Raw genomic sequence first — 25,737 nt, 5'->3', positions numbered from 1 at the left:
ACAGTAGATACAGAGAACTCAAGGGTGCGAGACACACACACACACACACACACACACACACACACACACACACACACGGGAATAAATAGATGTCGGTATGACTGTTCCCCCTCTTCATACAAAACACTGTGACATTACCATCTGAACTAGGGTTTTCATAAGTTAACATTTAAAGGGACCACAGCCAGTCCTGTTCACCCTCCCCCTTTTGCCTGGGTGCAAGACAAATGAAATTGTGGGTGATCACAGCAGCAAAAAATGGTCAGACAGTTTACCACTGATATGCAACAGTCTGGACATACTGGTGGGGCTTAGAGTGTATTTCTAGGGCACAGACAATCTTTAGGCGTTAACAGAAAGTCAAGATTTGGATCTTGATGAGGACAATCTTATCCTTCACACAATTTCATTATCTTCCTGATGCCTCCCTTTCTGGAGTCATCTAGGGCTCTGATTTTTTTCCCCGGGTAGCCAGACTCAGTCCACTGTGGGTCAGCCATGGTAGGGGGGCTGGGAATGGAGTCATTGGGGCAAGAGAAGCAGGAGGAATGCCTTAACTTGTGAGACTGTGGTGATTCCTACCTAGAGGAAATTACATTTTTCTTCATTGTTTTCAAGGCACTTAATAAAAAACACATGAACTGCTCTGTGTGTGTGTGTGTGTGTGTGTGTGTGTGTGTATGTGTGTGTACATGGCACATATGTGTATGAATAAGAACTCAGGTCTCCTGAGGTTGAAGCTGTGTGTGAGCTGCTCCATCTATAGAACTTGCCGACTTGTAGGCAGAAATGCATGTCCTTGTACTTACATCCCTATAAGGATGTAGCCTCCCACAAGAAATCAATGTTCTTAACCTATCAAGGAGACTCATTCAACAAAATGTCTCTGTCCACACTGGTCATTCTTCCCAATACAGGCTACATTTCTCTCTCTTCCTTTGTTATTCTTTCCCTCTGCTCTGAGACTAAAGAATAGAGACTGCAATATCTCCCCCTTCCTCCCTCCCCCCACCAAGTGTATGTGTGCCTGTGTGTGTGTGTGTGTGTGTGCACATGAGCTGCATATGAGCATGCTGTGTGCATGTGAATATATGTATACGTTGTAGAAGAACAAATAGGAGGGAAAAGAAAAGGCAAAGCCACCAGCTGAGGCCCTACAAGGGACACCCCACAGCCACAAACTCTGGGTCTAGATTAAGGAATGGCACCCAGTCATCAAAGCATTTTAAGGCTTGTCTGTGTCTAACCATAGAGGTGTGTCTATGGATTCTTGTGTATGAAGTTTCTGTTATGTTTTACTTTAAATCTTAATAAGAAAGAATTGTTCAAGCTGACCCTAAAATGGCAATCTTCCCCTGGATTAAAAAAAGCTAAAGGCAATAACATCCTACTTCAATATGCTAGGGCCGGAAATGGCAGCTCCTAGGGTTGGCTGGCGGAACCCGAACACACCCCAGCAAGTCTCTTGAGTTGGGAGACCATCTGAGGGTGAGCTAAGCTGGGTGGCTTTTGTTTCTTAAGTTCCATTTCTCAGGATGGAAGGGCTGAAAAGCCCCTTTGCTTTTCAAGTGTTGACTAGAAAGAGATGTGGAGAACAGGGCTGATCTCTCCACTTTCTGCACCGGATAAGCCATCCTCTTCTGCCTCTTTGAGTTGCTCACAGACCAAAAATAAAATAAAATAAAATAAAATAAAATAAAATAAAATAAAATAAAATAAAATAAAACAATAGCAATCATAATCATAACAAACCCACAAAGGAAACAGAACTGTGACTCCGAAGAGATGCGCTCCTGTCTGCGTCCCGGCAGAGAACACGGGCCCGGTTCCTGCATTAACTTGACCACCACAGTCCTGGTGGGCAACGATCCCCTTCACGGCTGCATCTCCCTTTCTCCCTAGACTGGCCTGTCTGTCCTGTCCATACCTTCAGTATTCTGGAAAAGTTTGATCCAGATTATGGCATTCAGTTTCCAAAGGGAAAAAAAACAAAACAAAAAACAAAACTGTAATCTTCGCTAGCCCCTCTCACTGGAATGAAGCGCCAGAAGCGATCCAGACACAATCGATTGGTCATGCCTCCGAGCAGCACTTCTGATGATGGATCTTGGCCTTGTGCTTGAGGCCATCGTAGAGCTCAAAGTTGTAGTTCTCCAGTGTGGTACAGCTCCTCGAACTCAGGCCAGAATAGGAGCAGGTGCAGTAGAGGAGGAGGCCCGCACAGGTGGCCCCCAGCAGGACCCCCAGCGAGCTCATGGCGATGATGGTGATCAGAATGGGATCTAGGGTGTACAGCCAGTTCTTTTCTTTGCCAGATGCGGGGTCGCCAGCCCCTGAGGTAGAGGAAGAAGAGTTGCTCCAATCTCCTTCATATTCATCTACGACACAAAATACACACGAGTGTAGGCATAGAGACAAACCCGAGGCTCCCCAGACCCAAGTCACGTTAGGGCTTAGCAGTAAACAGCAGGCACTTGGGAACCTTGCTATATCCTAGCTGTGCCATTTGAAGCATGTAACCTAAGCCCTTCTCTAGACTCCAGTTTTTCATTGTAAAGTGAAGATGGCAATAAAATGGCCTCCCTGGGTTATTAGGAGGCTTAAGTGAATTAATAATTGTCAAGTGCTTGCAGCCTGGCACAGAATAATTGCTCTCTCTGTGTCTCTGTGTCTCTGTGTCTCTGTCTCTGTCTCTGTCTCTCTCTCTCTCTCTCTCTCTCTCTCTCTCTCTCTCTCTATATATATATATATATATATATATTCATATATATTATACATTACATATATTCTATATGTTATATAGAATATATTATATATTACATATATTATATCACTTTATTTATTTATAAAGGGTATCCCAGGCTGGCCTTGAACTTGCCTCTACTTCATGCGTAGAGGGACTATAGACATGTATCACCATATCAAGATTTATGTAGTGTTATGGATCAAACTCAGGGCTCAGTATTTGCTAGCCAAGCACTTTGCCAACTGAGCTGCAGCTCCAGGCCCTACAGATAAGATCTTTAAGGACTGGTGATATAGCTAATGATAGAATACCTGCCTAAAATGGATGGGGCCCTAAATTCAATCCCCTGTACCACAAGATTGGTAGGTAGGTAGGTAGATAGATATCTGAGACTTAAGTAAGTTGGCTTACATTATGTATGTTCAGATTTGATATTGTTTTTGTTTGTTTTTGCTGGGGAAGATCAAACCCAGGGCCTTATGCGTGCTGAGCAGGTGTATCACCACTCTGCTGTACTTTCAGCCCTCAGGGTTTAACAGACTCCTTGGGTTTACTTTGCAATGCTTAGGACAGCCATGTGTCTCAGGCACACCTCTTTGTTTGACTTCTCATTCCTCATTTCCAGTGGCTTTAAGTTAAATCGAAGGACTGGCTGAGATTGTTTTGAGCTTCTGCACTTAGCATTTCTGACTATATACATAACAGACCTCCTTTCTGACCCTCAGACCTCCCCTGGCATGTAAACTTTATTGATACAGGTTCAATTGGCCTCCACTGTTCTTGTTTAAATTCAAACCTGCTGAATATCAAGAAGAGGCCATTAGGCTGGGCCCTAACCCCAATCTAACTGGTACCCTCACGGAAAGGGAGAACATAGACATGAACAAACACAAAAATGTTCATGCACAAGCCAGGGAGAGAGAGGGAGGGAGGGAGGGGAAGGGGGAAAGGAAGGGAGGGAGGGAGGAAGGGAGAGAGAGAGACAGAAAAAGAGTAAGAGGAAGCAAGGGAGAGGGAAGGTAGGGTGGGGAGGGAGGGAGGGAGGGAGAGAGGGGAAGGGAAGGTAAGATGGAGAGAGAGAGAGAGAGAGAGAGAGAGAGAGAGAGAGAGAGAGAGAGAGAGAGAGAGAGAGAGAGAGATCCTTACAGTCTTCAGAAGGAACCAGCCTTGAGCATACCTTCATCTAGGACAAGCCTCCAAAGCAGTAAGAAAATAAATTTCTGTGAATGAAGCAACCAAGCTCTGTGGCCTTGCTCCAGTCACCTGAGGAAAAGGATATCCTGACATGTCTAGTGTAGGAACAAGACAGGTGAGGTTTGAAGGACCTGGTGAGCAGTAACTGGCACCAGACAGTGAGAAAGCAGTTAACACAGGGCCAGCAGCCAGCATTCTTCATCACCCTCCCTGTGCTTTGCTCTTTAGTGCTTCTGTTTGATCTCCTGCAGACTCCAGTACAGGCCGCTTGTGCGCTTTTGCCCATAAAAGGAGAACTGCAGTGGGTTTTGCAGGGAGATCCTGCACTCAGCTGACAAGGTGCTGCTTGGGTTTGTCACTCTAGTTTCTATAATGACATTTGAAGTTTCTGATTAAGGTCAAGTGAAAAGCAACTGTTCTCCTGAATGTTCACGCTTGGTGTGAGGTTGCTCTGTGCGTGGGATCCCAGAGAGCAGGCCTGGCACGCCCACTGCTGAGCTGAAGGCAGAAATAACACCTATGTGTTTACATGCCCTCCCAAGACTCTGGAATTAGCTTCCAGAGTATGTGCATTTGAAATGCAAAGCTAGAACTTGGAATAAATATGAAAATATAAGGCGGGACGTGTGGACAAACCCTCTAAATCTTCAAGAAGCAACCTCTGGCATCTTGGCTAGTATTACAGTTTCCATGTAAGCAGTGGAATGAGCTGTCCACCATAGCTGGAGACTGCTCACGCTCAGATAATTCACTCCTTTCTGTGGAGGAGGTCATGGAAGTCAATCAGTGACAGCAAAGAGGATGGGGGTCAAGCAGTGACGGCAGAGAGGGGCTCACTTTACACTTCAGAAGGGATTTCCCAGGCTTGACGTCCATCCATAGAGAAAGTTGCCTGTTTCAGATTAGGCCAAGGGGATCCGGTAAGCTTTCTAAATCTGGAGCTGTGACCCTGGCAAGGTAATTAATAGTTCCTTCATTCTTCTCTGGGTCCTTTTCACTTGTATTTCTGACCGATTGTTCTAAATTCAGGTCCTCCAATAGCCAGAGCATTATTTTTGTTGACGTTTTTATAACCAAAGTTGGAATTTTGTGATTATCTGTTAAATCATTGTAATACCCACCATCAATCTCATCTTCATAGCCCTCTCCCCCATGGGTTTCTGGGATGTCCACTATGAAAATAAAAAAAGGGGGGGGGAACAAACACACCAAATTATCAGAAATTCTATCATCACAGCTACAAGGCAAAGAGCCAACCATTATTGATTGAGCCCGACTCGCATCTCAGTGAGCGTCTAGAGAACTATACCCACGGCAAGATCACTTGGCATGCATGCTGATGGGTTCTCTCTCCTACAAAGGAGCTTTCTTCCAACAATGACCAGAGAACAAACTGAGGAAGGTCACATCTCCAGTGGTGGGAAAGCTCAGTCTCTTCCCTTAGCTGCCGTTCATTACTAGCTGAGGTTGGGGCTTTCTAGGAAGGTCTCTCAGCTCCCATGTTACATCCTCAGCCACCACTACAATGTCACATACTTAGGTAGCCAACTGTGACGCCCCATATGTATGTACCTAAGAAGACATATGACAACTGCAAGAAGTCATGCTTCATCATTAGAGGGCTTAATATGAAAGAACTGGAAGAACGCCTCAGTGTCCCCCTCTCACATGTGTGGGGCTATCTCTTGTCTTCCTGTCCCAGGCTATTTTTGTGTTGCCACCCCCCCCCCCACTGCCACACACCCCGTTTAGAACAGATCAAACACAGGTACCCAATCTGACTAGTTCCGGCTTAAATAGAGTTAATTTGCTCTGAAATTTTTCAATATGATCATTGCCCATCTTTTTATATTTTTTTGTATTTTTATATTTTCCATCTTTTATATGATAATTTGAGGAATGTACAAGATGGGTGATTTATGCACAAAACTGCCCAACTTGTAGAAATCAGAACCAATGAAAATTACCCATCTAAAATGCTAAACCATCTAAGAAGATAGTCCAGTATGTGATAATAAGCAGGGTCGTTTCATTGCTGCCCGTGTCTCAAGCTGACTAGGACACCTAAAACCTCCAGGAGCTGAAATAGCCATGAGAAGAACGGTGGACTACATGGAACAACATCTTGTCCATCAATGTTGTGTATCGGAGACCATCTCCTTGACCGTGAGCTGAACTGAGGATAGATCTATCACTGTCATCCTGGAAATCTACTCATTTCCAATCATATTAAAAGTCTTCTTCATTCCTGGCCAGAGTGTTGAAGCACGCTCACATCGGTCTCTAGAAAAGGACACCCGGAACAAGCTGCCAAGATTCACCGGAAAGGACCACTGCCATGTGGCGCCAGTCCTCTGTGAGTCCAGCCTGTTCCTGGCATGCTTTTAGTATAGCAACTGGCACCTGCAGGCTCTGCCAGCTTTCCTACCTCGGTGCCCATTATTCTCCAGGCCCCCACAAAGCAGGCTGTTTCTTTGGAATGAAGATGTGAAGGTGATTGGACAAGACACAGGTGGTGTCTGTCACAGGGATCACAGTGAGCTTATGAAAGTCAACCCAGCCTTTTTTAAAAATAGGGTTATGTATTGAAAAACAAGAGGAAGCTGGAAGAAGCTCACATTCCTGACAATTAATCACTTTGATGGAATGCTCACATGTCTTAACATTTTCATGAGCAGAGGATACAGGATCCTGGATAAGACTATTAGAGTCAGATATGGGCAAGAACCTTGGGGGCTCTTACCAGTGACCTTGGGTCCAATCCCTGCACTTGATTTAGGTGTTCGGCCTCTGTCAAAGACCATGAAATATCATGGAGGGTGGAGTGTCACCTTGCTCCATCTCATACCCCAGAGAAGAAGACCAAGGCCACCACTGATCATAGACTACAGAGAGACAATATGGCATTGGTCTTGAAGGGAAAAGAGCAAATATAAGGCAGTGACAGTGAGGATATTTCCTATTAGGCCCGTCATCTCTAGAGGCAGAGGACTGGTGAGTCGGTTTCCTAAGAACGGGCTCATTCCTAAGTTTCAGTGGAATCGCTTGCTCAGCCCCAGCTGAGATTCCGCACCTGGAGAAGCAAAGGCCACTTAAGGTAAGGAACACTTCGGTGGCTCAGCTCTGCTCTTGGGATAATCACGGTCCCAGGAATGTGGATGAGTGGGAAGGGGTCAAGGAAAGGATACGGTAATCAACATTTTCAAAAGCGCATCTGTTCGCCAAGCCTTAAAGAGCAAAGAGCACACTGGGGAAAACCCAAATAAAAGGAACATTTGTACAAAAACCAATTTACTTTGATAGCAGTTTCTCCAGTCCCTTTGCTCCTGTTCTTGATATCTGTATTTGATTAAGAGATTTTCCTCTCAAAAGCATCTTTGCTTTTCCCTGGCCTTTTGCTTTTTCGGTTGCACACACTAAGTGAAACTAGAGATGCTTTTATTTATTGGGTTTTTTGGGTTTTTTTGGTTTTGTTTCTGGATGAAGGCTGCAAGAAGGTAGTTAGTTGCATAGGGAGTTCTGGAGTTCTGGCAAAGACAAGGTAAGAGAAGGACTGGCAGTTGCTGTCACAAAGTCTAGAAGGAGGGGTCCTGGCTCCCACATGAGACAGGAAGAAGGATGAGTTTGAGCACCAGGCAGGGAGTGAGGTAGCAGCTGTGTGGGAGGGAGAAATGTCAGCCTCGGGATGCCGAGCCAGCTAGGAAACTGAGGACAGGTTGTAGATGACAAGGATTTAGAATCTCATCGCAATGGGAGAAACGTTTGGAGAAGATGATCCAAAACCGTATTAGTGGTAAGGTGTGTTTGTGAGTGTGAGCTAGGCTAGGGAGAGTGAAATGGCCACACCACACAGCAGGATAGGTCAAGGACAGATCTCACCACCCACAGGACTTCCTCTTTCAACCTTTGTGCTCCTGTGAGTCTGTGTGGAGTCAATCTAAGGTCAGTCTGACCACAGAACTTGACCGCTAACTCTCAAGGCCTAATGTACTTGGATACTCCAACTGAACTGGACTAACGGGAATGCTGAGACCTGCACACACACACATGGAAGCAAGAGAATAGCCTCAAATATTATTCTTCACCTTGCTTTTCATGGTTTCTGTTTTTGTTTTAAAGACAGTCTCTCACTTGGCTTGGAATTTGCCAGTCCAGCAAGCTTGGATGGCCAGTGAGCCCCAGAGATCTGTCTTGTCATATCCAGTGCCTGGGATAATAAGCATATATAATCACCCTTAGCATTTTTACATGGCTTCTGAAGATTAAACTTTGGTCCTTACACTTATGATGCCAGCTGTGCCATCACCCCGGCCTCTCCATTCTATCCTACAGAAACCAAGCAGCAGCCTTGACTGAGATCCCAAGTGGTAGGATGTGGTCCTCTAGAGACTTGGATGGCTCGGTGGCTCATCACTTTCATGGTATCTTCTAAAGGCTTTATCTGTGATCTGAAGTTTGGAGCTTTGAGATTCCCCATGCTAGGCATCACCCAGGAAGAGGAGGCTGAACCACACTCAAAGCACAGTTTCACCTAACCAATTGGCCAACTATCACTTACAAAGGTTTACTAGGTGCCCAGAGACCACACTAAGGGATTTGGGTAGTAAAGATGTACTAGATCTGGTCTCTAACATTAAGCTTCATCAGTATGACTGAGAAACAAAGGCACCAGAATAGCATAAGGGAAAATGAAGCATTTGTAAAGGGGACCCCACAGTGCTGCTGGAGCCCAGGGGAAGAATTGGGCAAATGAAGCTAGGCCCTTGTCAGCTAGGAAGCTGTGGGAGCAGGGAGTTGGATGTTTCAGAGTTCAGACTACTGCAGGGTAGGCTTGGGGGCATTCCATGTCCACATCTGTTTGACTGTCAGGATCACATCTGAGCCTTTTCACCCACACATTTGTCTTTTGGCTTTTTGGCTTGCAATCCTTTGTGACTCACAAATCTCCCACCTTGCATTTATCCACCAGCGAGGCAGAGTTCTGCCCACTCTCAGCAGCTGAAAACCAGTGCAGAGAGATAAGGAGACAGACTCAGATGACTGAAAGCCACTAAGTAGTTAAATAATACAGTTTGAGCTGCCAAGGCAGTAGAGTTGCCTCCATTTCAGAATGAAAACAACCCAACTAACAAAACCCTGGCTGCACTGATGCTGCAATGGAAGTCCAACCGAGGTCCAGGAGTCCCCTTGTCTCCTCAGGTCTCCCTTCTTTTAACAGGATCAAGAGCCCATAGTTACAGGAAGATGAATGTCTCAAGTTCTTGCCTAGCTCCTGTTATGCTGTGTTTCAGAAAGAGAGATACCATAGCTAGTTGCTAAAACCTCTCTGGGCTGCTCCAGAGTCATCCTGGAAGAGTCAAGTATGGTAGTGTCTTGCTTAGCAGACTGCTCTACAGCACAAATGGTGAGTAGCCATGCCCGGTCACAAGCAGACTGCTCTAATGGAAAGTGTTTCTCCCTAAGGGGGCCTGGAGTACTGCCTGATACTGTCAGACCCATGCTAATCAGCAGGACACCCCTTGACACTCCTACCTGCAGTTGGGAAACGCCCACCAACCTCTCCTGTAAGGGCTCTCTCTCTCTCTCTCTCTCTGTCCCTGTCTCCCCACCCACCCCCACCCCCATTGGGATTCTCTGGGGTTAGCATGCCTTCATTAGTTTGCCTTTCTGTAATTTTTAACAGGAAATTCTCAGCCTTCACTTTCTCCACTTGTTATGCTATGGTTTACTGTGAGAGTATCAGCCTTCTGTGTACTTTCTGCATCGTAAAAGGAACTTCACAAGGTTGCCAGGGGAATGGGCAGTCTGCTTCAAACCGCTGGCTGCCTTCAGATAAATAATGTAAGACAGTCCATCCCTGGGTCACTTGCATGGGATCGTTTCAGAACATGATACACATTGATTTTCTTCCATGAGGCCCTTCCATGACAACTCTGGGCAGGGGCTTAAGAGACCAGACTTGCCACCCAATGCATGGGACAAAGACATTCAGAGGAACACTTGGCATAAGCATCACTCTGTACTGGAACAGAGGTTCCATGGGTGTACAGGCCCTCCAGGCCAGGAGCAGATGGTCCTCTGGTCCTAGGTCAGAGCCCCTCCCTATCCTGACCTTTCTGAGTTCACTCTGTGCCCCTCTGCTCTGGAATTCCATCATTAACATTTCTTTTTTCTTTTCTTTTCTTTTCTTTTTTTAAAGATTTATTTTGTCTTGTTTTAATGTGTGCTTGTTCAAGTGCATGATACATGTTTGTGAATGGCCACAGAAGCCAGAAGGGGGTATTGCATCTCCAGGAGCTGGAGTTACAGGTGGCTGTGAGCTAGTCATCCACAAGACAGTATACATTCTTTAACAGCTGAGCTATCTGTCTCTTCAGCCTCCATCATCTGCCTTTCTGCTGAGGGTTGACATACACAAGGAGACTTCCAAACACAAGAGTTCTGTCATTCACACTACCCCTGATCATTTCTTAACCTGGCCCTGTCTTCTCTTAAGTCATTTCAAAGAACATGGAAAGCACAGAGCATTGGGAGTCAAAAAGTTCCACATTTTCAACACTTGCTTGTTTGACTTTGGAACTGCTGCTGTTAACTGGAGACTAGGGACATGATGAAATGGGTACCCCGTGGTCCCCTCTTATGTCTCCACCTTAATTAGGGCTGGGCAATAACAGCTTATAGAAAACTAGTCTTTGATGCCTACTGAAGCCACTAACATTCAACTAGCTTTGAAAGAATTCAAGAGTCTCTTACAGGAAACCTCTGGACACTTTCATTTGTGAAGGTACCAGTGTCAACACTTCCCTTTTAGAGATGAAGTGGACTGAGGAGGGTAGAAAAATACAAGAAGCCACTGAACAAATCATCCAGAGACTGAAAGCAAGCTATGGATTTTCAGCACCTTGTTCGCAGCCTGTGATTTATCTGGGAGATGCTCTGGGCTGCTGAGAGCTGTTGCTGGATTTGATTCCAAGTTCCTGAAGCTCCCCCCACCCCTGCCCCACACACACCCAGCAGCCAGCTAAATCAATGGGTCATTCAGGTGGAAGTCATCTTCAGAAAATTCTCTCAGCCATTCTGTTTTATATTTTTTCCCCAGCAGGAAGCACAACACTGAGATCTCAATAAACCAGAAATAATGGCGGACTAAAGAGATATTTCTTGGCACTTCAAAATGTTTAATTTGGTTTCGAATTTAGTGTTGGCTGAGGGTTCTCCCTCCCCACCACACTTAATTTCCCTAATTCAGTTTGTTCATCCCCAGTTGCACTGAGGAGCCAGAAGTTCAGATGTTGCTACAGCCTTTGCCAAATCTGCATTAGAAAGTCAGGCTACTTGAGAGCTCTTCATCTCTTGCTGGGTTTGGCCTGAGCTTAAGAGCCCAGCAGATGATCCTTTAGCATAGATTTTTTCGGGGTACAGCCAAATGTATGGAGGGTCACGGGAAAAAAAAACAAAACAAGTTTTGGAATTTTTCCATGTGGTTTCCATTAGGAAAAGACAAAGGGGGTTGGGATGCGCTGACTGGGGGAGTGTCGGCTTGCATGCAGTCATTATTTTCTATTATTCGTAGTTAAAAACCAGGAAGAAACCCTTAAAAGGCTTGGAAATATTAACTGGAAATGAGCAGGCTGTGAAACGACCTAATAACACCTTCAGGCATGAAGGCAGATGAGCAATCGGGCCCAGGAACTCTCCACTGAGCCTCACCAATGGCATGGAAATAAGAAAAAAATGCAGCCAGAGAGACTTTATAATATGGATGGGCTTACAAGTCAAGGGAGAACATTCTGGCATTTTTTTTTTAAACCAACTAAGTCTTTGAAAAGCCAGATATTTCCCATCCCCCAAAGTAGGTATATAAACAAGCAATTGGCTCTCTGCACTCTTTTGTTGGCTAGTTCCTATTAAGAAATGATGGTGGGGGAAGGCATAGAGAATCTCAGGGGAAAAGTGTTCTACCTCTTTCCCCACATTCCTAGAGATGTAAAAGAAAATAATTCTTCTAAATTTATATGCCAGAGATTTTTCTTTTCCTAGGGAGACTTTTGACATTTCTTATATCCCCGAGTCCCAGTAATCAGGAGGTACTGAGCCGAGAGGTATTGAGCCAAGAAGTACTGAGTCAAGAGGTACTGAGTCAAGAAGTACTGAGCCAAGAGGTACTGAGCCAGTCAGCTTGTCAATGCTGACCAAATGCCTGAGAGACACTAAGGAGGAGCTGTCTGCTTTGACTTATGGCTCCATGGGACTTAGTTGGCAGCCACTGGTCCCATCACTGTGGGCTCTCAGGAAGGCAGAGAACATGGAGAGAACAGGCCAAAGCTGTTCACCTCATGGTAGCCATTGGGAAACAGACATACACATACACACACACACACACACACACACACACACACACACACACACACGCACACACACACACACCACACACGAAGTGGTGAAGGACAGGACGCACCGTTCAGAAGCACACCCTCATTAACCCACTTTCTCCAACCACATCCCACATTCTAATAGCCTGCTCAGTATTCCTTACCAATGGCTTAACCCATTGATGAAGTCAGTACCCTCCTGACATCTCTCCCTTCAACTCAGGAGCCTTTGGGGACATTTTTACCCAACCCATAAAGTAAACATAGAAGAAACATCATCACTCAGGTAGAGTGGTTTGATGCAATCATGGTCAAGAGGGAAGACGAGGCTGAAGAATCAAAACCAAATGGATATTTTCTAAAAGGTTAATGAATTCTACTATTCTTTTCCCATGCATGCCCCTTATGAGTTGGGCTCTGCTCAGACATTCTCATAAGTAAGAATGAGTTACTCAATAATATAATTTTACTGTGGCTAATAAGGTTCCATTCATGCTTGCTGGGGGTCGAGAACTATGGTCTCAGCAGAAAGATTCTGTTGGCTTTAGATTTGTTTTCTGAGAAGAACTTTTCTCTTTGGTGGAAATACCAATTAAACCCTTGAGTAAAGGACTCTGACCTATAATTTTTCTGGGAGTAGGTGTTGGAAGAAGGATGGTAGAGAGAGTGTAAAGACATCAGAGAAGAAAAGGGACCACCAAGTCAGGGGAAGATGAATCTGAAGATGAACTGCACTTGGCACAAAGGTAGGGGTGGAGACTGGGTCCTCCTTGGGAGAGATAGAGAGGCACTGTGGCCCTATCTGGAATTTCAGATCCAGGAAGTAATGCTGGGCCCAACAGTTTTAATGAACATTATTGGTAGGGTCACACTTTTGGTCTACAGTTGGCTTGGACTGAGGTGTCTCCTTTGGAGCTCTCTGGACATACCCATGTTAGCTTTGGTCTAGGTTCTAATGTAATGACCATCTTCTTGTTCTCAATTCCTTACGTTGGCATTTTCCAAGAGGAGCAAGTGAGAGGTACTCAATAGCCTCTCCAAATCATTACCCCTCTTCTACTAGACCTCAATCGTATAAGGAAATACAAACAATGAAAAGGTCCTTGGTGCTGAAATGTCTTTCAATAAGTAGCAGATCATCAGCCAATAGGATTTTGGTCAGGGACACATCCAGCTCAAAGTGCTTTGCACACTCCTACCATCCTGGGAGCTGGTAGCTTTCTAGTGAGTTGCAGAGGTATACTGTCATCTGGGTTGGATTCTCTGCTTTGAGTAGTGATGTTATGAGAAGGGATCAAGAGTGTACCACTTGCAAAGAGAAGATAAAATAGGATAATGTGTGCAGTACCTGACATCTGGAGCTTACCAGGTCTCATACTGGCAAGACTGTTTCCTGAGTCAAGTGTTCAAATCCCATTTCCAAGAGGAAGGGACCCTGGATCTTTGGCAGATAAGATAAAGCTCACAAGGCACATACATGACCCTACACATTATTTCCTATGCTCAGAGCTAATGTGATATTATTGTGACTCTCTTGTCTCACATATAATAGAACCCAAGGCAGTGCTATTGTTAGAAATAGTGTTTTGGATTCAGGTCTCTTGGCTTCCCCTCCTGATGCTATTCCTTGCTTGAGCTCTGTGGGGTAAACAGATTTGCCTACATATCGAGACATCCCACCAGAGAACAGCCCTACTGCCAATGCCTTTCTTTCATTGCCAAAGCCCTGAGCCTCCTTGGAAGAAAGATCAGTGCCTCCTCTCAGCCCACAAGATCTGTTCCTCTCAGGGCAACACCCCTTGGGGGAGCATCTGGACTTGAGGCTTCCTCTTGGCATGTGGGTCTACCTGAGGTTGCTGGAATCATTCTGTCTGCAGTACAATGCTGTGCGATGACCTTAAAGAATATTTTTACATGAATTTTTCAGTAGAAAACATAAATAAATAACAACGAGGCACAGCACAGTCGCTCTTTGGAGAAACCAAGCAGAACTCATTAATCATGGACAACAGGACTCTTTGCTGAACCCAGGGACAGAATTAACTTGGGCCACAGCTGCCACTTTCAGAAAGGACTGTATTCTCCACAACTTGGCAGTGAAAAAAAGTATTTTTTTAAGTCCTAGAAGTAACCCTTGAGTTTCAAATTCCCTAAAACTGGCCAAAGTCTTCTGTGGCAAGGACTGTGCCTACTCTAGAGAGTCATAGAGGTTTGGTGGCTTGTTCAAATACGGCTGTCTCCCAGTTTCTGCGATTCTCCCAAATGAAGACTGGTTCCTTCATCGATAAACCTTTCGCTATTTATTAGCAATGTTTATTAAAATGTGAACGGGAATCCCTGAAGAGGCAACGTCAACAATGTCCACTGCAGTATCGATGCTAACAGTAAAAAGCAAACCAAATAACAAAAGAAAACTGGACACAATCTGAACAGGGACAACACAAATGGGGACAATTAATAAGTGATGGCATATCAGCACAATATGACTGGGAGGGGTGGAATAAACCTGACCATGCCTACGGAAGGATCTTCAAGATGGCATATGAAAAGAAGCAGGCTGTCCAGCCAAGAGAAGAGACACTGTGATATTCTGGTGTATTCGGCAGCTAAACCAAACCGCAGAATTTGACACGAACTTGTGTATCTATAAAGGTATAAAGAGGTGACTTCAAATTCTCTTTGTGGTCACTTCTGGGGAGGAGAGTGGGATTGGTTAACAATAAAATGAATTATTGCCTTTTCTGTATTATTGTACTTTTGGAAGGTAGCCATATACACTTGTGAAATGAGAGACAGAAAGACAGACAGAGAACAGAGACAGAGACAGAAATACAGGAACACACACACATACACACACACACACACACACACACAGAGAGAGAGAGAGAGAGAGAGAGAGAGAGAGAGAGAGAGAGAGAGAGAGAGAGAGAGAGAGAAGCACCTGCCAGTTACCATTTGAAAAGTTCCCCCAACATCCTTGTTTGGTGTTGATAACTACCACAGTAGGGCAGGTTTTTTTTCCCACCCAATGCCCAGCCCTGCCTCCAGGCCTTCTGGTTCTCAGCCTTTCTGAAGAGGTTTCTCATTTCCCGGTCCAATGCCCATGAGAATTTACATTAGATTATCATTAACTATTTATAATTACATTGTGTGGCTCTTTAAGGTCATGATGGACAATCCCTGAGCAATGATATTCCCCAGAAGAGAGATACTTGTGGGTCTCTTGTCCATAGGATTTGGGGCAGAAATGGCTTGTGCTGGTTACCTGAACCTCCTAGATTTATCTCCACCCCTGCCCCCCCACCCCCCAATCTTGCTAACTAAGGTCCTGCTCTATGGAGAATTCCTAAATCCTGGATCATCTCAGTTAGGACTGGTACCATAAGAATGATTCCACGGGCAAACAGCCTTGGGCTCAGCTTGTGGACTCTTAAGGAACTAGATTTCTAGTTGGAGTGGACCTCAGCACAAACTCCTGTGTGCCTGACCGAGGTGAAGCTTAATTAAATCCCCCATCACCTTTGGTTTCTAACTTCTTTGTACAGGACAATTCTCCCCATCCCCTGCTGATTCTAAGATGCTCAGCTTGTGTGTCCCCCCCGCCGCCCCCCCCCCGCCCCTTCTCTCTGGATGGATTCATTTTGTGTTTTCTTTGGGCCATCATTGAAGTGGATGAAAGGCAAATTACAGCTGGGAGAGCCCCAGTGCTCTGTACAATTAGAGGGAGAGAGAGGGAGAGGGAGGGGGAGGGGGTGAGGGAGAGAAACCAAGCCCACACCTACACACCTAGCAGTCTGCAGCTTGCCTCAGATGTGCGGCCACCATACAGACAACTCAAAACTTCAAAATGAACCTCTTTTCATCGAAGTGTACAGAAGGCCACAATGTTTGTGCAGAATAACTACAGTCAATAAAGAGCATGAGAAAAATAAACTCCATACCACCCTGGTATGGCCAGGCTTTGGAGGTCTGGGCTAGACAGACCAGGATTGAAGCAAGAATGTACATTTAAGTCTTAGTGAAGACCCATGTAGGGGCAAGCACAAGGCACACTGGACCTTGATTCATGGGAACCTAACTCGGTAACATTTATAATTGGACTGAGTCTGCAAACCAGGCAGGGATGTTTTACTGGTGAAAGTGCTGTGAGCAATGTGTAAAATCAACTCCTGACTGTTGCCAGCCTCCCTGGGAGAAGCAGTACCCCTAATATAAGTCTTGGCACTGGGGTCAAGGTGGAATACTTCCCACAAGTGGCTCCAAAACTCTTAGTAGTGCCAACAAAACACAAGTTCTGATGAATTTAATTCAGCCTGGCACATGAGGTCCTCCTAGGTCATCGCAGGCAAGTGTGGATTGAGTCTGGGTCCTTGTTGGAAATAAACACTTTGAGAGGCTTCCATTTTGCCTTGTGCTAACAGGAACCAACAGTTTTAGGCCAGCCAAATGTTACTTAGACAAAATGGGTAATGCCTGGCACAGGAAAAGCAGACAATGTTCTAATCATGGACCTTCGGCTCTGAGCTCCTGCAGAGGACAGATAATGACATCGACCCTGAGCCATCTGTACTAGCAGTCTCCTGTGAGACCCGAGGAGCCAGGCTTCCCTTTGTGGTGTTAGGACAGGTTTCATATCTGAAAAATGCTGAATCCAGGATCTAGGATGTGATGGGACCCAGAAGGAGTCAGGGCAGTGGCAGAAAGAGGGTCCTCTGGACAGGTGTCTTCTTGCAAGGGCATCTAGGATGATCATTCGGCCTCTTAGAGAGTCTCTGGGGTGACACGAGAGGCAATATAAATCCTCTTGTGACAAATTTTTGCCTCCCATTGAAAAACTCAAAGCTATTTGGAAGTTAACTTTCCTACATATGCCCTTCTGCCCTACAGAATGTCTCTCAGATTCAGACATCTACCACAAGCACGTCACTGACTATTCCTAGAGGTGGACCAACCCAAACCAAGCAGAGCAAGAAACTCAAGATCAGACTCTTGAGTAAGACTCCTTATCCTCAACGCTTTTACAGAGTGTTTCTTTTATAAAAGGGTATCTCTGGGTTTGTGGTGTCCATCTCTTTATTTCCATTTTCTGTCCCCTCCCCCCCAAATCTTGACCACCTCTGAGCCCTGAACATGCTACAAGTTCCTATTCCCCTTGCTCCAGGGACATCATTCATAAATTAAAGATCAACATCCCTCAGGAAGTAATGATTTGGTAGGTGTAGGACAAGAGGTCACCATTTCTTTTCCAGAGGAAGGGCCCTGCCTCTGTGGAGCTGAGCACACCATGCCTGAGAGCTGCACCCAGCCCCCCCGCCCTCCCCCCTCCCAGGGCTAATTTGAAAGGAGATTCCAGTATTCAGGGATTTGCCATCAAGAGAAAATTTTGTGGAATCACATTGAGCAATTTAGCACTTAGCAACTTTTGCAAAATCCCACACCAATCATGAAAGTTGGCTCAGCAGCGCAAATTGGCTAAAACTCCTAACAAGCAGTTATGGAAATAAAAAGAAAGGAAGGATGGTGTTCAGCCTCAAAGAGAGCATCTCGCCCTCTCCCTTCCTCCCTCCCTCCCTCCCCCCCAAATGCCCCACAGTTCAGAAGGCAATGTGTAAACTTTGGAGACATCAAGTTTTTTTCTTTTCTTTTCTTTTTTTTTCAAAGCTTCCATGTCAAACTTTGTTCTCACAGGCAAAGGGGCAGGGAAAAAAACCCAGATGTTTGTATAAAAATATCATCATTTTATTACATTCCACACAATACATTTTCAAATAGTTTCCAACATCCACAAGTTATTTTGACACACAGGCAACTGAGCAATGCAAAGGGTGTCACAGTTACAGGGAGGGATAAGAACAGGAAGTAAAAATCTTTAGGTTTTCTTGTTTTGTTGTTCTTTGGTAGATTTTGACCTTTTAGGTGTTTGCTTGCCTTCTAGTTTTTATTTTAAAGACTGGGGGTCTTTTAAAAGATGGGGCAACAACCTCAAAAATAGTACTGGATCTCCTATTATGGTTTTAATCAAAAGAAGTGGGACAGGGGAAGGGATGACTTTATTTTGGGCATCCTGTTTTGTCAGTGGCAATTCTACACTTGTTTTGTTTTGTTTCTCATTCTGTTTTAGCCGGCAATAGGAGACGGCAGCTGCTAGTGTTCTCTCAAGAAGGGTTCTTGTGAGACCTCTAGTAAGGCAAATGCTTTCTAGACCAGCTGGCCCTTCACCTCATTCATACACTCTTCCACATTTGAACAGTTGGGATCACTGCTTCGTCTTCTGAGAAGCAAGGCTACACTGGTGCATGCACGGATTCATCTGTCCGGTCGAGTTTGCTTAGAAGAGATTGATTCTTTCCTCCCTAACAGGATACAGAATTTTGCTTTCTAAAGCATCAAGGCATGGCATTTTACACATGAGCTGCCCTTTTAGATAATACTATGAGAGATGCTGGAGTTGGGGAAGCAGGAGAAAGAGAGAGGAGAGAGGAGAGAGGAGAGAGAGAGCGAGAGAGAGCGTGAGAGTGAGAGTGCTTAAGCATGAGTCCTGGTTGAAGGTATCATGGGATTCACCATCTTCTCATCTGTGACATGTACATGAATATGATGCTGCATGGGGCATCAGATGAGCATAGAGCAAGTTCACAACATGGCCGCCATTTTCTTTTAAAGAGGAAGAAATTTTCATCAGCTACTCTCCAGCTGTGGTTTCCTAATGCCTGCACAGGGCACCTGTAGGAATGTCAATCATTTGCAAGGAATGACTGGCCCTAAATGTTCAGCTAGTGGTGAATAAACAACTTTGTTTAAAAACAACAACAACAACAACAAAAAAGCTCCATGACGCCATGGTTCTCTCAGCACTTAGGGCTGCTTGCCCACCTGAGTTCACACTTCCTTCTCCATCTTCTGCTGAGGTAGGACACCTCAAGTTAGCCACACACTAGCCTTTCATCTTTTCTTTTCTTGGCAGAGTTGCTACAGTTGAGACAGAATAGCTCTTTGAAACAGAGTAAGAGCAGGAGAGCAGTGTCCTTTCAGGGGGATGAAAGGAACCAGATGCAAAAGCTGAGAGTGTGCTGGAGGGACCTATCTGGCTACTCAGAGAGAATGCTGAACGGCTCTCTCCCAAGCAATAAAAAAAAAATCATTAGTATTTTGTTCTTTCTTGGAAGGTGTCTGGAGAGTCATGTGACCAGGCAACCATCTTGAGAGAATTGTTCACTTTCTAAGAAGCCTTTTAGCTGGAAAATAGAAAGCAAATGGCTTCAAGACTGAGCCCTAGTACACTTGGAATCTTCAAATAGACACTTCATTGCATCGAAATTGATTCTGCTATTTAATGCAGCCTTTGTACATCTCTAACATCTCTCTCGGTGGAGAGTTTGGGGGAGGAAAAGTAGGGACAACGGGTATAACTTTACCACGGCATCTCTCTGCCTATGCTAGTTTATCTGCTGATGTCAGACCAGCCCTTGCGGGTGTATTCAGACCAGACATTGGGGGTGTATTAGCCAGATGCCACGAGTGCTTTAACTGGCAGCACTTGGGTTCATTTCAACAAATGATTCCTTTTTACTTTCTTATAATATTTAACTAAGTCAGAAGGACAGCCACATACTTCAGTAGCTATGGATTCAGGCACACGTTAACACCATGAAAGGAAAGCAAGTAAACCCCCTCCCTTGTATTTTACAAACTCTATTACAATGACCAAAATAATACCAAAGAATACCTTCTTCCTCAACCCCATCCCACGTTAGGCTCAATGCGATGATGCCCGGGGTGAAGAGACTCTGCAAAGACAACGTTTGGGTCTTTCCGTCTCCTCCCTTCTATCGGTCCCCTCCTGCTCACAATTAAAACAGACGACTGAGTTTACATCATCCCAGGTGTGTTATTCTTTATGACATTCCACAACTGGACCGTCAGAGCTAAACATTCATTATGAACTTTTTATCCCTCTTCTTCTTTTTTTTTCTTTTCTTTTTCTTTTTATAAGGCAACATGAGACACATTTGCTTCAGGGCTGGAAGTAGAAATGACTCCACGCACCCAATGGCTGTTATCGTGTGACTTCAAAGACACCAGGAAACATAACAAAAGGGGTCATGTCTGAGTGGCACTGGAGGAACCATAGTCTTGGGTGGCTTGGGATGGGGGTAAGGATGGGTACAGCCACATTGTATTCCCAATGGTCTCTATTTGTCTAGGTACCTGGAGATGACAATGACAGCCAACAGAAACCCAGCCAGAGCTAGATAAGGCAACAAAAAAGCTCCAATCTCTTCTCCAAGTAAACAAAATGTATACAGTATATTATTTTCTTGAAAAGTACCCCAGAAGAAGCAACATAAGAGGGAAGGGGCCCCTCTCTACATACACCCACACACTCCCCCCCTTCCACAGTGAATCAGTCTCTCCCTCGAAAATCCAACACACACACACACACACACACACACACACACACATACACACACACCTCTTCACATGGGAGTGAGTGTACTGTGTACATACATACAGGACCAGGCTCCCCTCAAGACACCTGGCAGCCTGCCCAGGAGAGGAGGGATGGGATAAGGCAAGGGGAGAAAACAACAGGGCCTGTCTCTGGAACAAAACCAACAGAGCCTTCGGTTGTGAAGTGCTTAGGGGCCGGTCTCTTCTGGGATTCCAGATGCAGCATTAGAGTTGGGTTTAAAATCATTAGAAAAAAAGGGGGCGGGGAGGGGAGAAAGGAATAAAAGAGAGATTAAAAAGGAAAGAAGAAAAGGAAAAAATAACGATAAAAACAATATCAGAGCAAAGAGAAACTGGAACCAAGAACCACAGAGAATGGTGTGGGGGTACATGAGAGCGCTCAGGGCTGGGGACCCTGGAGAGAGAGATGTCTGAGGGTTCACTCAGAGACTAGGCGAGGAGAAAAAAAGTGCAAAATCGAGGCAACGTGTTTGCAGTCTTTCTTGGTTTTTTTTTTTTTTTTGGGCGCTGTTCCTGCTTCGGCCCTCAGCAGTGCGAGCCCCGCTCTTGCTCTAGCTTAATGGTTAGAGTGGGCTCGACCGCCAGAGGGGCCCCGTTGGTGTAGTGGGAGGTTTTGTAGGTGATGGAGTGATCGGTCTTCTTGGCCGCATAGCGGAACCGGTGGTAGTGGAGCACCAGGGCCAGGACGACGGAGGCCAGCACCAGCACGGCGCCCCCGGCCGCCATAACGTAATACCAGTAGGCTGGGATGGGCTGCACGGGCACCGTGTCCACTGTGGGCTCGGTCCCTGGCGGGAGGGTGCCCCCTGGGGGAGAGACACAGAGAGTGTTGCTAGGCTGAGAGCATGCGGACTCGTAAAAAAAAAAAAATCAATTAAAAAAAATAAAGAAAAAATAAAGAAAAGAAAGAGAGAAACACACATGCTTTGGGTCATATAGCAGGGATCCAGGGACTCAGGCGGTACTCGGCCTTCATATATACCAAGCCGTTTATAATCTACAATCTCTTCGCTGGTCCCTTTATGCATCAGGTACTTTAACCCACTCTACAGATGAGGAAACAGGCTCACAGAGGTTCAATCGACAATTGCTGCTCACTTGGTAGTAAATATGTCTCAACTAAGAGTCCTACCCTTACATAGCGTTCTTTACTATTTAACCAGAATTACTTCACCGTGTGTCAAAGCATTATAATTTTCTCTCTCTCATTTCTCCTCTCTCTCCGTCTCTGTCTCTGTCTCTGTCTCTGTCTCTCTCTCACACACACACACACTCCCGCGAACACACACCACATACACACAATGATGCTGCAGTATCTGCTGGAATTCAGATTGGTGAATTCTTCAAGTGGGTGGAAAAGCCATATTTGGTGTGGCTGGCCAGAATTCTCAACAATGTATTAATTAGGCTGGCTAGACTTGAAGGTAAATTCCACTTTGGTTTGCCAAGGTTTCTGTGCCCATTGAAATCAGCTTGGTCTTGTCTAAACAGGTCAATTACTACTGTCAAGCAATGACTAACCCGTCTTCATTTTTTTTTTTTTAAACTGGATGGAGGATTTTAAAAGCAGATTGGATAAGGAGTTGCAGGGGGAAAAAAAGATATGAGCACAAAGCAATAAAGGAGTGTGAGAGCGAGGGACACCCAGCGAGGGAGGGCAAACGAAAGAGCCTCATTCTTAACCGTGGAAAAGAGCAGGGAGAAACTGGGGGTGGGGAGATTTAGGAGGCAACCGAGTTTACTGGCCAGCCTCTGGTTGCCATGGAGACGCTGTAGTAGAGTTTCGCTCTGGGTAACTCAGGGGAAGACTGGATTGACTCCCACTCCATGCAAAACAGTGCTACAACTTGATTCTCCCAAGGATTTACATCAGATGAGAATCTGGCCCAGAAGGGGACTAAGGTGGTTTTGAGCTTGCCAAAGGCAGACATGATCTTTACTTCTGAAAAAATGATGTATGCTTAACCTATGAGAAACGCTTCCGGAGCTGCCTGCACCACAGGCGAATGGCTAAAACGTGCTTCCCTTACTTACAGGGTGTGCCGGAAGAGGGACAGACGAGCGTGCCTATTCAAGGCATCTGTTTGTGGACCCACCTTTGCTCACCACGCAGGCAGCCCCCCCCCCACCTTTCTTCTCTCCATCCCCACACCCCCAACAGACTTAGAGCTCCTGAAGCACAGGAAGCCAAGACTCAGCTTCCACCGAGGAGGACACGCAGTGAAGGTGCCCTGTAAATGCCTTATGAAGCCACTGCTGACCCGAGGCCCATACTCCCAGTTCTCAATTTCTCCCGACCCCACAGCCTGGTCGGTCCCCAGATAGCTGAGTGGTATGTGAGATCTCATGTATCCTCAGAAGTGCGAGAAAAATGAGAGACTGTTTCTTAGAAAATCTGATGAAGCCTGTCCATCTTGCTAGTTCTGAGTTAGTGCTTCCTTCAATTTGGGGACCCCCTTCCGTCAGGGTGCAGTTTCACCTTGTAGGCCACCAGAAGTCCAACAGTGTTGCAAGAGCTTTGACCAAGACGAGTTGCTTAGCATACGACTTGATAACCACATCTGTATCTTTAGGATGAAAAAGACCCCATTGTCCTAGGACTCCTAAAAGCTGTTTCTACTACTACCTTATCCTTTTCCGTGTGACTATATGGTCTTTTCCTTCCCCCTAAAGTGTTTTCATCCTCTTTTGTTTGTTATCTTGAGACAGGTTTTCACTTTTTAGCAGAGGCCAGCCTGTAATTCACCATGTAGTGGGCCTTAAACAATCCCTCTGCCTCAGCCTCCCAAGTGGTGGGACTTCAAGCATGAGCCACCACACCCAGCTCTAATCTCCATCTTTTAATTCTTTCATTTATCTTCTCCTCCCTCTCTCTCTCCTCTTTCTCCTCTCTCTCTCTCTCTCTCTCCTGTCTCTCTCTCTCTCTCTTCCTGTCTCTCTCATTGGTACTCAAATTGATAATTTTGCATACAAAAAAAAAAGGAGAGAGAGAGAAAGAAAGAAAACAAAGTATTGAAAATGGTTCCTTGAAGTGGTCAGGTTGCAAGTCAGCTAATGTCAAGTCCTGATTCAGGTCACCCAGAGTGTCCGCTGCTTGGCAACCACCTTGCTACTGGGTTTTCATGGAGCTCTCAACGATGCTGTGAAATGCCTAAGTGCACAGGTGGCTCTAGAGTTCACCAGAGCCATCTTTCTTCTCCCGTAAAGGGTTCCCTGGTTGTGCCTCTGACTCGGGATTGCTGCTTTATGAGGACCGTCCTCTAATGAGGTTACAGCTCGTCCATCAGAGAAAAGGCAGGTGGCAAACTAGGCAACAGAGCCCACTCTGAAGTGCCTGACCACAAAGACAGGAGCAGTTACAGCCACTTCTTGCCTCTGCCACCACCTGGCCTCAGTACAAAAGTCTCCAGCTCCAAGTGCTGGAGCTGGGGAGGGCGTGGCCCTGAAAGTGTTTCTGATGGTAGACATAACCTGGGGACACAGGTGAAAAATGCTCTGTCCTTTTGTAAGATGACAAATCATGATATGGGATTAGCATTCAGAATCAGATATGTGAGCCATACTCTCCTCACCTCAGAGCTGTCCTGTGCCATGGAAGATAGATTCCACTGTATGCTGAAGATTCCCCCTTCCTACCAAAGAACAGACTCGGGCTGGAGCTAGTAGGCCTCCCTGCACATATGTAGCAGATGTGAAGCTTGGTCTTTGTGTGTCCTAAACAACTGGAGCAAGGGGCTGTCCAAAAAGCTGTTGCTTGCCTGTGGGGTATGGTCTTTTAGCTGGGTGGCCTTGTCTGGCCTCAGAGGGAGAGAATGTGCCTGGCCCCACAGAGACTTGATGTGCCAGGGTGGAGTAGTACTCATGGAGACCCCACCTGCTCAAATGAGGAGAGAGGGGATGGGAGGAAGGATTGAGGGAGGCTCTGACTGGGAGGGGGCAGAGAGCAGAATGTAAAGTGAATAAGAAAGAGAGAGAGAGAGAGAGAGAGACTCCTCTTTCCCACCAAAGCCCTCTTACCTAAAATTATCAACATGGTGTACATGTGATAATTTGAATGACAAGAGATAATTTGTTTTGACCTCTTAAACGTTTTCCTTGGATATGTGTTTGGAAAAAATGAGAAAACATACTATACAAATTTTGCTTTTAACAGTGAAGGAGTTAGAAAAGAGAGGCTTTGACCAACTACCTTCCTTGTGTCCCAACAAGGAGTTTAGAGAAAGCTTGTAGGCATCAGAAGGTTCTCAGAACATTCTCCAGCTAGAGATGTGATTCTAACAGTCAGTGACTTGGAATCTGGAGCTGCCACAGCCTTGAAAGGGTCTGTGCTCATTAGGCTGTGGTTTGCAAGTTACAGAAAAGGAAGGTAATAAATCAAGCAGGGTTAAATCTCTACTCAAAACATCTTTCCAGCAACGGTAGAAATCTAATAAATGCCAGATGGATGGATGAGTAGACAGATGGATAGATGGACAGATGGATAGACTGACAGAGAGACATAGATAGAGTGGTATGGGAATGCCAATGTTCAGACTCCCTGGGAAATGCTGATTTCCCACTAGACCTCACAGAAAAGCTCTCAGAAGGTACTAGAAGTGCTTCCCATTCACAGTGCCCCATGGGAAAGTAGAAAAAGATGCTTGGGCCCACAGGGAACTGGGTTTCAGTCTTATCCACCCCACGACTTCTATGGTGTGACTGGCCTATATCTTCATAAATAAAGAGTCCTGGGCTAGCTACACCAATCTGTGAGCAAACATTGTAGATGAGACATCAGCCTTGTCCAGAGCGTCAGTGCCTGTCCCAACATTCACTTGTCTTATACCACTCGCTCACAAATCTTTTCTTTCTTTCTTTTCATTTGGAAACAAAATACTTTCAATTCCTCAACCATTTTTTATTAATTTCCACCCCCCCCCAATTCTCCACAAAGTTTTCTCATTGTTTGAGATA

At 45.4% G+C, this 25,737-nt stretch overlaps 1 protein-coding gene across 4 annotated transcripts in view; it reads right to left on the bottom strand.

The window, feature by feature from the left end:
- Window positions 1-659: 659 nt before the first annotated feature.
- The window catches only part of Nrp2 (neuropilin 2), a 121,759-nt gene continuing 96,681 nt past the window's right edge, over window positions 660-25,737 (bottom strand). For 2 of the 4 annotated variants that reach the window (XM_021168222.3, XM_021168306.2), the window contains exon 16: window positions 18,030-21,590. In XM_021168222.3, the coding sequence (XP_021023881.1) occupies window positions 21,310-21,590 (281 nt within the window). In that variant the 3' untranslated portion in view covers window positions 18,030-21,309. Of the gene's footprint in view, window positions 2,379-5,061; window positions 5,113-18,029; window positions 21,591-25,737 lie in introns of those variants that run through there. The other 2 variants (XM_021167983.3, XM_021168063.3) reach the window with 2 other exon arrangements.

The sequence above is a fragment of the Mus caroli genome, unplaced genomic scaffold (assembly GCF_978045245.1).
Source record: "Mus caroli unplaced genomic scaffold, Mus_caroli_1 scaffold_1, whole genome shotgun sequence".
Taxonomy (NCBI): domain Eukaryota; kingdom Metazoa; phylum Chordata; class Mammalia; order Rodentia; family Muridae; genus Mus; species Mus caroli.
This window is presented reverse-complemented; position numbering and strand designations above follow the sequence as displayed.